This window comes from Ambystoma mexicanum, chromosome 10 (assembly GCF_040938575.1).
Source record: "Ambystoma mexicanum isolate Mex_15411 chromosome 10, UKY_AmexF1_1, whole genome shotgun sequence".
In the NCBI taxonomy this organism is placed as follows: Eukaryota; Metazoa; Chordata; class Amphibia; order Caudata; family Ambystomatidae; genus Ambystoma; species Ambystoma mexicanum.
In genome coordinates, this window is record NC_090932.1 from 321,748,491 (window position 1) to 321,762,659 (window position 14,169).

Sequence of the window (14,169 nt, forward strand, 5' to 3'; positions counted from 1 at the left end):
TTTATACACTTCAATTCCCCCTGACGAAGGCATAGCTGCCTTAGAATGGTTTCTTCTAAAACACGATGAAATTCAGATCCAAAAAAACTTTGCTATTGAACTCATCAATCTGATACTTTATAACAACTATTTCAGATTCAATGACAAGTACTATTTACAGATCTCAGGAACCTCTATGGGTTCGGCTGTAGCCCCCTCGGACGCAAACATCTTTATGTTCCATTTCGAGAAAACCCACGTCTTGGATCACCCACTTTGGAAACATAGAATACACTGCTGGCTAAGATATATTGATGATGTCTTTGGCATTTGGAATGGTACAGAACAAGAGTTGACCGAGTTTTGGCAATATATAAACCAGTGTAATCCACGGATCAAATTTACTATGGAAATTGGGACACCACAGGTGAACTTTCTGGATGTAACAGTGGAATGGAAAAACATGGAATTAATAACATCAATGTTCAGAAAACCAACTGACGTTAACAGCTCCCTACATTTCAACAGCTTCCACCCGAGACATTTGAAAGATAATCTACCATACAGCCAACTCCTATGTTCTAAACGAATCACTTCCAACACAGAAAGGCTCCAGACAGAATTTGATACCATGCGATCGAGATTTCTAGAAAGAGGATTCCCAGAAGAAGTGGTGGCACAAGCCATTTCCAGGACGGAATCACATCCTCGTAATCTATTACTCAACAAACAACCTACACAAACCAAATCCAACCTCATTTACACACTGAAGTACTCTGCACAGAGTTTCCAAGTCAAAAAGATTATTACAAAGAATTGGGATCCGATTAAATCGGATCCTAATCTTAATCGTCTTTTCCCAGCTCCCCCAATGTTAGCATATAAAAGAGGACGGAATTTCAGAGACATGCTAATCAAAGCTGAAAGACCCAAGAAATCCACCCAAAGGACATTGTCGAAATTAAGAAAAGGTACTTTTCCGTGCCTAAATTGTCAGCATTGCTCGAACATTATAAAAGGCAATCACATCAGGCACCCGAACAATGGACAAAAGATCCCCCTCAAAAGCTTTGCAACTTGTGACTCCAAAAATGTCATCTACACCATCAGATGCCCATGTGGGAAATATTATGTGGGTAAAACCAGTAGAAAAGCTAAGGAAAAATGGACCGAACATAAGTCTCAGATTAGAACTAAAAATGTCAAGTCCCCTGTATTTCGGTACTTTAGAGATAACAATCACAATATCTCACAGATGAGATTTGCAATACTTGAAGTGTTACACCCCCTCCAACGAGGTGGTGACTTACCTATATTACTGGCACAAAAAGAACTGTACTGGATACATAGACTGGATGCTATGGTCCCTCTTGGTCTAAATGAAGATTACTACTTAGGTCTATTTATCTAACAACCTACTACGAATTCTCTTTTTCTTTTTCTTTTCACTGTCACTATTATTTCTTTTAGATACACCTGGACATGTCCTAGTTATGATAACCGTAACCTAACTACTAGACTGTGAACCATATATTTGGACAGATGGTTACTTTCTGCTTTTGTGATGTAAAGGTCGAAATGACAATAATTTCACTAGCTAATTTTGAACCATGCCCGTGGGCTTGGTGACACTGGTTTGTTGTAGAGCTGCATACCATTGAGTCACAGAACCAATAACACCTATTGTTAATATTGTTGTTACCATTGTCATGGCCATTATCATTTTTTTACTATTCTATGACCTCAGAGCTTTCATTTCTTTGACTAGGCCAATTACGAGGCAGTTTCCTAACCAAATATTGATATACTCATTAGACCTTGGCTTTTATAATGAGGGCCAATAATGTGACAATTTCTTAATCCATTTTTTGGTCCCTAGACCACACTAAGGGCGGAACACACCCTACTCCCATAAGTTGCTTTATTCCTTACTATCCCACATTAGGGACACTCTATGCACTTTAGCCTTGCTTGTAGTCCTGCCATAGATGTAAAAAACTTTGCTAAGTTATATATATTGCTACTTTACAACTTCTTATTTTTGCCCATTTAAAGTCATTATTTACATGTGACTCGGACCGCGTGTGCGATGGTCACATTATCACTTGTCACCCCTGCTAATTTCAGTTAGATTATTCGTTAGGAGTCCGTTTTCACTTATTACTGTGCATGATATTCCTTACTTGATACCTTTCATTACTAGCTTGCCGGACATAGGCTCCTAATACTACTAAACCCGATTTCTTTGCATGTGGCGTCATGCACGCGTCAGCGTGATGACGTCACATTGTAAACACACTACGGTTCCTTACTTACATTTCTTGTCTGAACAAGTTCCATTATTGAACCTCTCTTTCCCCCCTATCCATGCTATTTATCTATTTCACTTATTACTGTGCATGATATGCCTTACTTGACACCTCTCATTACTAGCTTGCCGGACATAGGCTCCCAATACTACTGAACCTGTTTTGTTTACATGTGGCGTCATGCGTGCGTTAGCGTGATGACGTCACATTGTAAACACACTAAGGTTCCTTACTTACATTTCTTGTCTGAACAAGTTCCATTATTGAACTTTTCCCCCCTCGTTTTAAATCATTTTTTCGATATTATGAGACCAAGAAAAGGTGCTCAAGTTAAAGTTTATTTCAGACTTCTTACATGGTGACGACTATGATGTATCACGCGCATGCGCGTGATGACGTCACACCATCCTTGAGCATATAAACAGCGGCTGCGCTGCAAATGGAGTCGGGTAACCATCCGGTCTCCGGTCTCCACTTTGCAGCGCGGTCTAGCATTAGGTAAGTGCCACTTCTTACGCCAGCTTGGTTCAGGGTTCTCTTGTAACCTCAGGCCTACTATGCGTTATCACTCTGATTATTTCTTTCTTTTTCTCTTTTCCTTGCTCTTACCTAGCAATCTACTTTTGAGTACCTCCTAGACCCCTCTTCTTGCAAAATACTACTACCCCCTCCTAACTTGGGATCTTCATTCCAGCAAGGACTTTAAACTGGACAACGGCTAACTGCTATAAGTGACCCTATACTTACTTTACCCTTTCATTAATATTCTACAAACAACTGATTTAAATAGACATTCTTTATGTCAATTTTCTTTTTCACAGATAAGGGTTCACCATCAAGACTTGTAGTCTTGTTTTGAATGGATGCCTGGGATTCTCATCCCAATTTTCTCTTCGTTCTCTTGAAGAACTTTTACCATAAAAAGCACAAGGTTAGAATTTTTTTACTGGCATTTCTTCCTCTTTGAAATCTCTAATCATACACTAACAGCTTAGTGAATCCACTATCATTTCACAAACTCTATTTTAAATTATTTTTTTTTACATACAAGAATGGGTGACTATTGGTTCTTCAATGGGAATGTTGTACTCTGTACATTTAAATATATATATATTTTGACATATAAGCAATCCCCTCAAGGCTCAGATTTCTGTACTATATATCTTGATCAATAAATGAGTCATATAAATGTTTTGACAACTGTTTGGATGTAAGCATAATTCTAATGTATATACTGTATATATCATTTTCTAGAAACATTGTTTTGCCCCTGATGAAGAGTGTTGCACGACTCGAAACGTGTTGGGCCTCCCACAGCTTTAACATCAAGAATAAAAATTGAAGATTGGTTCTTGTGACCTTATACGATTTAATGTCCTGTTTTTCATTTGCCTTTCTGAAAATTCTATAATCCACAGATTTCCTTTAATTCAATAAGATATATTATTGATAATATTTATTTAACTGTTGGTCTGGTATTCCAGATACTAGAAAGTGTGCAGGGGATGTAAGTTCCCGGCTTGGGAACTTATTTTGTTCTCCACAGGAAATATGGACATCACTCGAAGGACTGTTCTGGAGAAAACTAATAAAGCTCCCCAATCTTATACCAGCCTCAATCATCAGGTTTCAGCTGGGTCTGATCTCTTTGCGAGCAAGATCAACATGGCAAACTCTAGCGCTATACCATAAATGTCTGATGGCCTGTGTGCCCAAACTGCTGCAAATTTTGGAGTCAGCGCTAAAGACCTATAGAGAGCCTTTATTAACAGAGTGGAGAAACATCTGTGATCGACTCCTTAATCAACTTTATGTGGACCTGGAAGAGCTAATTACTAACCCGGGTAGAGTGAAGTGGAAACTTTGGCAGGATGACTGAACTAACACGATCGCAGAAAAGAACCGATTTAAATTCCAAACAGCAAATTCCTGGGCAAGATTGTTGAAAAAAGTAATCTTCAAAACTCAGAAACATGTTTTCCTCTTACGAGGAGAGTTTCATCCGCGGGCATTCGCTCTGGTGAAGTTCTTGATGGAGGTCTTTGACAAGGAAGGGAAAGGTACCTGGTTCATATCAACATCCATCAAGAGGGATTCTATTATGCCGGTGGATCCTAGATGGGGGTATGGCTTTCTCTGGTTTGTTTGTTTGTTAGTGATGGATTTTTAATGGTGTGATAAAAGGTTTGTAATAAACCAATAAATTAATAAATAAATAAATATAGATAGTCTATCCTAGATTGCATATCATGCACGGATGAGTAGTAGGAATATTCTCTACTATTTGGGTGGAGTGTGTGCCATCCATCAACCAGATCCAACTCTGACATACAGTGGGAGAGCATCCGGGTTGCGCCCGTCACAGGCCCGAGACCCAGCGCTGAATTTATCCCTCACAGCATCTAATACAAGATTAAATTTGCCAGCTCAAACAAGGTCAGTATGAATATATGGAGTACACCTGAGCAGCAGGGCCTCAAAGAAGGCCAGGTCATTCACATTGGGTCGATAGATGTTCACAATTGTAATCTGCCTGCTCATCAAGATACCAGATACCAATACAAACCTACCCTCTTGATGTGCATACTGTGCTAGTAACTTAAATCTCAGAGACCCATGGAACAATGTAATAACTCTGGGGGAATACATAGAAAAGGCGGTGTAATATCTGGAGTCCCCCCAAGACCTAGCCACCATATTGTTACTGTTCCCCTTTAAGTATGTTTCCTGCAAGAGTACAATCTTAGCCCCATGCCTCTCACATTAGTTCATGAACCTTCGCACCTTCGAGGGTTATTTAGCCCCCTCACATTCCAGGTTAAAATCTCACACAGCGCCATTTTTTGCTATCAGGGTGAGCAGGATCACGCATAGAAACACCAACTGGAGACCCACAGCCAACCACTTGCACTGCAGTCCGCATGGTAACAACAACCAACTGATCCCATATTCATAGACCAAATGCATATCAAGAAACAACGTGAACCCTTTTTGTCTTAACTCCCCAAACATCCCACACACGATACCAGCCCCCTCCCACACTGCTAAACTGCAACCCGCAATGAAGTCCCCCGCACACATGCTTCCAACAACTCCAACACAATTGGGTAACAACCAGGGGGCGTTGGACTCAGAGACCCAACCAGTGAGCCTCAGGTGGAGGAGGGGGCCAATCTTACAACAAAGATATAGAAAACAACCATGAAGCTGGGCTGAAATGTTACATGTTAAACTCCCAACACATCACATCTCCCCTGCTATAAAGCACATGGACCCAAACTCACCCAACGCCCACGCCACCCAACCAACCCAGTTCACAACCGGAGGGATACTTATACAGACCACTGCCCCTCACACACAAACCCCATCAGAGCACTATCAGCAAGACGCACAGTCACCCTTTACGTAGGAACTCCAAGAAGAACTGCACCTCAGCTGGGTTCGAAAATAATGTGTCTTATTATTATGAATCACTCTCAACCTTGAGGAGTAGCGTATTGTTGTGCTCTTTCCCGCAGAGAGCATTTTGCCGCCAAGAAAGACAGTCGAGCCTTCTGAACTACAGGCGTAAAGTCGGGATAAACCGAGATCCTTGCTTCTTTGTACTGTATGTCCCCCAACTCACGGGCCTTCTGGAGAATTACATCCCATTCCGTGTAATTTAAAATATCGTTATTACTTATTTTTTGTTTATTTTATTTGTTCATGATTCTTAAAGAATCTTTACAAAAAACAAAAAAAAAACATTTAATTCAAATTCAAATTTCTACTAAAATATATATAAAATGCATTCACTAAAATACATTCATCAAAATACATGCAATACAATACTATACAGTCTACCTTTTAGAATACAATTAAACCATTTATTCAGACATAAAACATGACATTAAGACCCATAGTACAGAAATGGCTCTTCTTACTAAATAGTTGTTTAACAACACATTAGAGTACCACTGCACCTTCAGCTACAATTAAGCCTGAGTATTGATCTAATGGGCTTAAAGCACTAGTATTTACCAGGCTAACCTTATTAATATGTATTCTTGTCTGCTGGAAGAAGTTTTACGATATTTCACCACAGCCAGTACAACGTGATGTGTAGGCTCTCCAAGCCTGAATTTAAACAATAATTCCAAAACGCATCACTTTTTATCGATTTGTAACTATGGACATATCCTCCAAAAATAGTCATATAAGTGGTGCCCAGTGGTTTACATTCATTAAAAACAAGTTTAGGAGTCTACCCGGTAGTCTGCATATTCAACATTCTCTCTGAGCCAAAGGAATCTTAATTGAGCCCCTGATAAACCAAAAGTGGGAGTTGATTTGTGCGCAGTCTACTTATAAGGCTGCGCACCGCTCGGCTTGAACTTGAAAAAGGCAGTCATGCAGTTCCATTCCTGAATATGTAAGTTGTTACATAATGCATAATTACAGTATTGCTACTGTGAACTACTGCATTTTCTCCATGCCTTACAATAAAGTTTAGGTTGGTGTATCTAAATCTCACAGTGTTAACTATATTTCATTTTGTTGGGGAAGAAGCATCATATTGACAAGTGAACTCCTTTGAAAATATACATAATCACAGTGCCAAGTGCTAAGCCTTAGCGAGCCTACTTCTGCTGCCTGCTGCTACAGCAACTGTTGCTCTATCCATGATCTGATCCCATACCCCCTGATATTCTTTCCTATCACCCTGTTGCTTTATACCAGCTATCGGATTCCCTGAAAGTGAGATGGCCACAAGTACAATATTCCACCTAGTTTGCCCAGTTCTCTCGCTTGCTACACCAGCCACTCTCCTTAGTCTCTTACTTTCTTTCTTTCCTCTTACATAATTAATACACAAAGCTAACAAGATGTTTACGCAAAGTAGTGATCAATATACATCTACAGATTTACTGCAATACCATACTCTGTAGGTAGCCCCCAAAGCTCGTTTTACTCTATGATTATAATTGCATTATAGAGCAATAGGAGCTGGGCAAACTGTTTTCAGAGACTTTTTGTATCATATCTATTTATTTATTTGTGTACATTCATGTAGCTAACCTTTTACATTTTATAGACACTCATCCAGGGCGCACAAAGTCTTTTTACTCACTCGCATAGTCAAGTAGATTTTATGAAGGGCTAGTACCATTTGCAGGGGGTGTTTGAAACTTTTTTTTAACAGTTAGTTTGCTTGCAATACATATTAAATATACATTTCACTGTGCATGAATGGCTTCTGGGTGGCAGCAGTGTGCCGAAACATGAATTGGGGTTGTGTTGACATGCACCATTTTAGAGAAAGCACATTTACATTTTGTGTCACCTATTGCCATGGGTCGAGATCATTTCTCTTAGGTTGAGTAGCTAAACTAAGTTACTCGACCTACGAGTCTAGTGGAATTATAAAGAATTTTTAAGGCCCGACTCATCTCACTGCAGTACACAAAACTGCACATTTTATGTCTTGGGTACATATAACTTTTGGTGACATTCAAAATATGTGTACAGAATTGCTAATCAAATTGGTTTGTTTACTAATCAAGAAACATTTAATTAGCAAACTCTTCTAATCAATTTTTGAAATCTAACGTATGCCTTGCTGTGCCTCTGTCTCTCCCTCTCTCTCCTCTCTCTCTTTCTTTGGGCAAGAGTCACGTTGTCAGGTGGGCTTTTGCTAGTATCACCCCAGACATTGCTGACAGAATGCACCCTGAGGAGAAAAACAAATATCTTGGGAGGGGTGATGTGTTTTTGTGGGGTGGGGCCAAGCCTGATTTGCATATGGTCTTTCCCTTCTGTAATGGCTTGGCAGGCGAAGAACGGTGGTCTGGAGGGTTGCCCAGAGCATTGCCAGTGGTTAAGATTAATTCTAAACCTTCCAGCCATCACCTCTTTGTTTTTGCTATGTCACCCCGAGTGGGACGGGTATGCCCAGACGTGGGTCCCGTGCCTGCTGGGCCTAGAGGCCCAAGCTACTCCTCACTGATGAGCCCCAACAAGGGCGAAACATGTTTGGGGATGCTTGTGGTCTCGTGCAGAAGGGATGTGGCCTAGCAGTTCGGGCTGGACTGCCCCTTTTGGGGTGGGGCCAAGCCTGATTTGCATATGGTCTTTCCCTTCTGTAATGGCTTGGCAGGCGAAGAACGGTGGTCTGGAGGGTTGCCCAGAGCACTGCCAGTGGTTAGGATTAATTCTAAACCTTCCAGCCATCACCTCTTTGTTTTTGCTATGTCACCCCGAGTGGGACGGGTATGCCCAGACGTGGGTCCCGTGCCTGCTGGGCCTAGAGGCCCAAGCTACTCCTCACTGATGAGCCCCAACAAGGGCGAAACATGTTTGGGGATGCTTGTGGTCTCGTGCAGAAGGGATGTGGCCTAGCAGTTCGGGCTGGACTGCCCCTTTTGGGGTGGGGCCAAGCCTGATTTGCATATGGTCTTTCCCTTCTGTAATGGCTTGGCAGGCGAAGAACGGTGGTCTGGAGGGTTGCCCAGAGCATTGCCAGTGGTTAAGATTAATTCTAAACCTTCCAGCCATCACCTCTTTGTTTTTGCTATGTCACCCCGAGTGGGACGGGTATGCCCAGACGTGGGTCCCGTGCCTGCTGGGCCTAGAGGCCCAAGCTACTCCTCACTGATGAGCCCCAACAAGGGCGAAACATGTTTGGGGATGCTTGTAGTCTCGTGCAGAAGGGATGTGGCCTAGCAGTTCGGGCTGGACTGCCCCTTTTGGGGTGGGGCCAAGCCTGATTTGCACATGGTCTTTCCCTTCTGTAATGGCTTGGCAGGCGAAGAACGGTGGTCTGGAGGGTTGCCCAGAGCATTGCCAGTGGTTAAGATTAATTCTAAACCTTCCAGCCATCACCTCTTTGTTTTTGCTATGTCACCCCGAGTGGGACGGGTATGCCCAGACGTGGGTCCCGTGCCTGCTGGGCCTAGAGGCCCAAGCTACTCCTCACTGATGAGCCCCAACAAGGGCGAAACATGTTTGGGGATGCTTGTGGTCTCGTGCAGAAGGGATGTGGCCTAGCAGTTCGGGCTGGACTGCCCCTTTTGGGGTGGGGCCAAGCCTGATTTGCATATGGTCTTTCCCTTCTGTAATGGCTTGGCAGGCGAAGAACGGTGGTCTGGAGGGTTGCCCAGAGCATTGCCAGTGGTTAAGATTAATTCTAAACCTTCCAGCCATCACCTCTTTGTTTTTGCTATGTCACCCCGAGTGGGACGGGTATGCCCAGACGTGGGTCCCGTGCCTGCTGGGCCTAGAGGCCCAAGCTACTCCTCACTGATGAGCCCCAACAAGGGCGAAACATGTTTGGGGATGCTTGTGGTCTCGTGCAGAAGGGATGTGGCCTAGCAGTTCGGGCTGGACTGCCCCTTTTGGGGTGGGGCCAAGCCTGATTTGCATATGGTCTTTCCCTTCTGTAATGGCTTGGCAGGCGAAGAACGGTGGTCTGGAGGGTTGCCCAGAGCATTGCCAGTGGTTAAGATTAATTCTAAACCTTCCAGCCATCACCTCTTTGTTTTTGCTATGTCACCCCGAGTGGGACGGGTATGCCCAGACGTGGGTCCCGTGCCTGCTGGGCCTAGAGGCCCAAGCTACTCCTCACTGATGAGCCCCAACAAGGGCGAAACATGTTTGGGGATGCTTGTGGTCTCGTGCAGAAGGGATGTGGCCTAGCAGTTCGGGCTGGACTGCCCCTTTTGGGGTGGGGCCAAGCCTGATTTGCATATGGTCTTTCCCTTCTGTAATGGCTTGGCAGGCGAAGAACGGTGGTCTGGAGGGTTGCCCAGAGCATTGCCAGTGGTTAAGATTAATTCTAAACCTTCCAGCCATCACCTCTTTGTTTTTGCTATGTCACCCCGAGTGGGACGGGTATGCCCAGACGTGGGTCCCGTGCCTGCTGGGCCTAGAGGCCCAAGCTACTCCTCACTGATGAGCCCCAACAAGGGCGAAACATGTTTGGGGATGCTTGTGGTCTCGTGCAGAAGGGATGTGGCCTAGCAGTTCGGGCTGGACTGCCCCTTTTGGGGTGGGGCCAAGCCTGATTTGCATATGGTCTTTCCCTTCTGTAATGGCTTGGCAGGCGAAGAACGGTGGTCTGGAGGGTTGCCCAGAGCATTGCCAGTGGTTAAGATTAATTCTAAACCTTCCAGCCATCACCTCTTTGTTTTTGCTATGTCACCCCGAGTGGGACGGGTATGCCCAGACGTGGGTCCCGTGCCTGCTGGGCCTAGAGGCCCAAGCTACTCCTCACTGATGAGCCCCAACAAGGGCGAAACATGTTTGGGGATGCTTGTGGTCTCGTGCAGAAGGGATGTGGCCTAGCAGTTCGGGCTGGACTGCCCCTTTTGGGGTGGGGCCAAGCCTGATTTGCATATGGTCTTTCCCTTCTGTAATGGCTTGGCAGGCGAAGAACGGTGGTCTGGAGGGTTGCCCAGAGCATTGCCAGTGGTTAAGATTAATTCTAAACCTTCCAGCCATCACCTCTTTGTTTTTGCTATGTCGCCCAGACGTGGGTCCCGTGCCTGCTGGGCCTAGAGGCCCAAGCTACTCCTCACTGATGAGCCCCAACAAGGGCGAAACATGTTTGGGGATGCTTGTGGTCTCGTGCAGAAGGGATGTGGCCTAGCAGTTCGGGCTGGACTGCCCCTTTTGGGGTGGGGCCAAGCCTGATTTGCATATGGTCTTTCCCTTCTGTAATGGCTTGGCAGGCGAAGAACGGTGGTCTGGAGGGTTGCCCAGAGCATTGCCAGTGGGTAAGATTAATTCTAAACCTTCCAGCCATCACCTCTTTGTTTTTGCTATGTCACCCCGAGTGGGACGGGTATGCCCAGACGTGGGTCCCGTGCCTGCTGGGCCTAGAGGCCCAAGCTACTCCTCACTGATGAGCCCCAACAAGGGCGAAACATGTTTGGGGATGCTTGTGGTCTCGTGCAGAAGGGATGTGGCCTAGCAGTTCGGGCTGGACTGCCCCTTTTGGGGTGGGGCCAAGCCTGATTTGCAGATGGTCTTTCCCTTCTGTAATGGCTTGGCAGGCGAAGAACGGTGGTCTGGAGGGTTGCCCAGAGCATTGCCAGTGGTTAAGATTAATTCTAAACCTTCCAGCCATCACCTCTTTGTTTTTGTAAAATCAGAAGGGGAGCAGCATTGACAGAAGCATCCACTATCCTACTATTTAGAGGCATAGACTGTCATTGTTTGTCTCCTGCAGGAATTATGCTATCCCACAGAGAGCACATTTTCCATACAGTGGGAAATGAGAAGGTCATGTATAGGCACTATGGCGGGTGCTGGGCTCTGACAGACCTCTAAGGGGCCAGAGGGCAAGGCTGCAGGTTTATAGCTGCGTTTGTTATTTTATTTATGTCTCACAGATGAACTGATCATTAGTTATAACCTGAGCACATCTCTTTCCAAGAAGGGAGGACATTTTGAGACGTGAAATAGTGTGTATTTGTGGCAAAAGTAGTTATTAAAAAATACGTTATTTGAAAGTCCTAACCTTGCATACTGGCTCATTTTAAAATGTTACAATGCTCGTTTCTACTGATCACTTACAGTGTAAATTGTACTCATAATAAACATTTTACATTTGTCTTACTGAGCAAACCACATTATCAAAAGTCAGAATAACCATATACATTATTTTCCAGTAGATCTTTATCATTTCAAGATGGTCAGTATAGTAGTCTACTGTTGTACTCTTTTTAAATACTCACATGTGAACAGGGACGCAGACAAATAGCATTAGGGAGGGTTTTTGGCTGCTTTGCACAGAATCGAAGCACATTTGGGGAACATCTGAATGACTACAGATGTCATTTATGTTTTATTTTTTTATTTTTTCATAAAAGTGTTTGTAACCACAGACCATACATACTCATTTGGACATCCTCCGAATTACCTGCAAGGATAAAATGGATGCAACAGTTATCATTCTACTGGGGTACGAGGTTCATCTTGCTTCTCATTTCCAGAGATAATTGGGCCTCATTAGTTGGGCAGTGCAGTAAATATGCGGTGATAATACCATTAGCACTGCATTTCCCGCCCAACTACGAGTTTGGGGGAAAGGTGGAGGAAAAACTTGCAGCAAGAAGCTGGAGGTAATTCCCCCACCTTACCCTTCCAAAATTGGCCAATTCAGTATTGCCACTGGCAGAATGACCACCAGCAGTAATTATAATTATAATTTTTCATTTATAAACCGCTTAATACCAACGAGTGGATTCTAAGCGCGGGATTGGGATTCAAACCTGTATTGTACTGCATTGTCTTGCTTCCAAGTCAAACGTGTTGCCCCTGAGCTATCCTTCCTCCCCAATAATAATATTTTCCTAATACCGCCGAAATCCCCCATGGAGTCCTATGGACACCAATAAATGGGGACTAAACACAGCCTACCACCACTTGTAATCCATCGATAATACCGCCGGACCAAGTGGCATTAACGGTAATTCAGTTTGGTGCCAAGATACCACCAAACTTATAGTGAGGCCAAATGTCTCCTTTCCCCAAACAGAAGTATAGACGGGTAGGGACTGAGGGGAATGTGCAGACATTCGTTGAGAATGATATATATAGGAAACTAGGTCGAAGCTTTACTTGGACATATATTGATATCTTTGAAATAGGTGCAGAGGTTTCAGATTCAGGGCAATTTGTGGATTTACTGTATAATACTAATGTTTGTTTTTACTTTGAAGTGATTTAGTAAGTTGCAACAATACTAAAATACATCTCCACTGTACATTTGTTCCCTTTTAAGGTTTGCATAAATAAAGCTTGTGTTGATGAGTCAGTTCTCAATTATGATTGTAATGTAAAGACAAAGTGTCATGGGCATGGGGTAAGTACATTTTAATAATTTTGTACGTTTTTTATAAAGGCCTATGTGTGCTCTCTTTCTGCATCTGCAATTAGCAGTTTAGCTGTCTGTCACTCTTGTATAACGCCCATAGAGAAGCAGTGATAACAGTAGATATTTCACCACTGTATGATACATTTAAACAATCTAAAAATAAGGTAATGTAAACGTATACAGTAAAACTGCAATTCTACAGTAATTGTGATCTCCAAAAGAGGACATATATTTTATTGGCCAAAATGCCCCTCTCATGTATACAATGTGTTGCTATTTTGATTAAAGAATATCAGCCTTAGAGGTGTTCTGCATGCTGCATATCATTTTTCCAATTGGTGTCTCCTTTCTATTAATTGAAAGCTGTTGCCCCAGCCCTCATAGAATATTCTACAAATCTATGCATTTTGATGAACATCTTTGCTAAGAGCGTGGTGGGGTCCCACATGTCCTCCATTCTTTTTTAGTTTTAGCTCAGAGGTGTTGCAGTGTGGCACTTAGTGTGACAAAACTACAGTATTCAGAGTGTAGATAGAGGGGAGATGCATATGGCAGGAACATATGGTCTGCATGTGTTGTTGAGTTACAGCAAATAGAATAGTGTGAGCTTCTTTACTGTGGAAACATTTAACTCAAAAAGTTATTCATTAAGCATTGTCACTGTTATCCACATGTAATAAAGTCCTGTCCTGAAACTAATGTTATATTTGTTAGCAGGCTTATGTCTCTTTAAGAAAGAGAGAGGCCCATGGGAACAGGGTCACGTGGGCCATGATGTGGGAGGAGGAAGGAGGCTGAAAGGGAGAGTTAGTTAAGTTCCTGTTGTGCATGAAAAAAGACGCATGTATATCCTTCCCCCTGGTGTGCCTCCTTATTTCTATAGGCCGCAAGGCCATAACAACTGCCGATGAGGCTAACACCACGTGCATACCAGGGCCCTCCTCCTTAGACACGCAAGCGATTCCTCTGCGCTGTGTCTGCTCCTGTGGCTGCCCACGGACCGCTGCGTTCACTGCCGTCATC

At 43.6% G+C, this 14,169-nt stretch overlaps 1 protein-coding gene across 1 annotated transcript in view; it reads left to right on the top strand.

Moving 5' to 3' along the window:
• LOC138493169 (disintegrin and metalloproteinase domain-containing protein 9-like) overlaps positions 1 to 14,169 on the top strand; it is a 4,098,706-nt gene that overhangs the window by 3,406,302 nt on the left and 678,235 nt on the right. Inside the window, exon 17 of the mRNA XM_069620352.1 lies at positions 13,054 to 13,134. Coding sequence (XP_069476453.1) covers positions 13,054 to 13,134 — 81 coding nt within the window. The remainder of the gene's footprint in view (positions 1 to 13,053; positions 13,135 to 14,169) is intronic.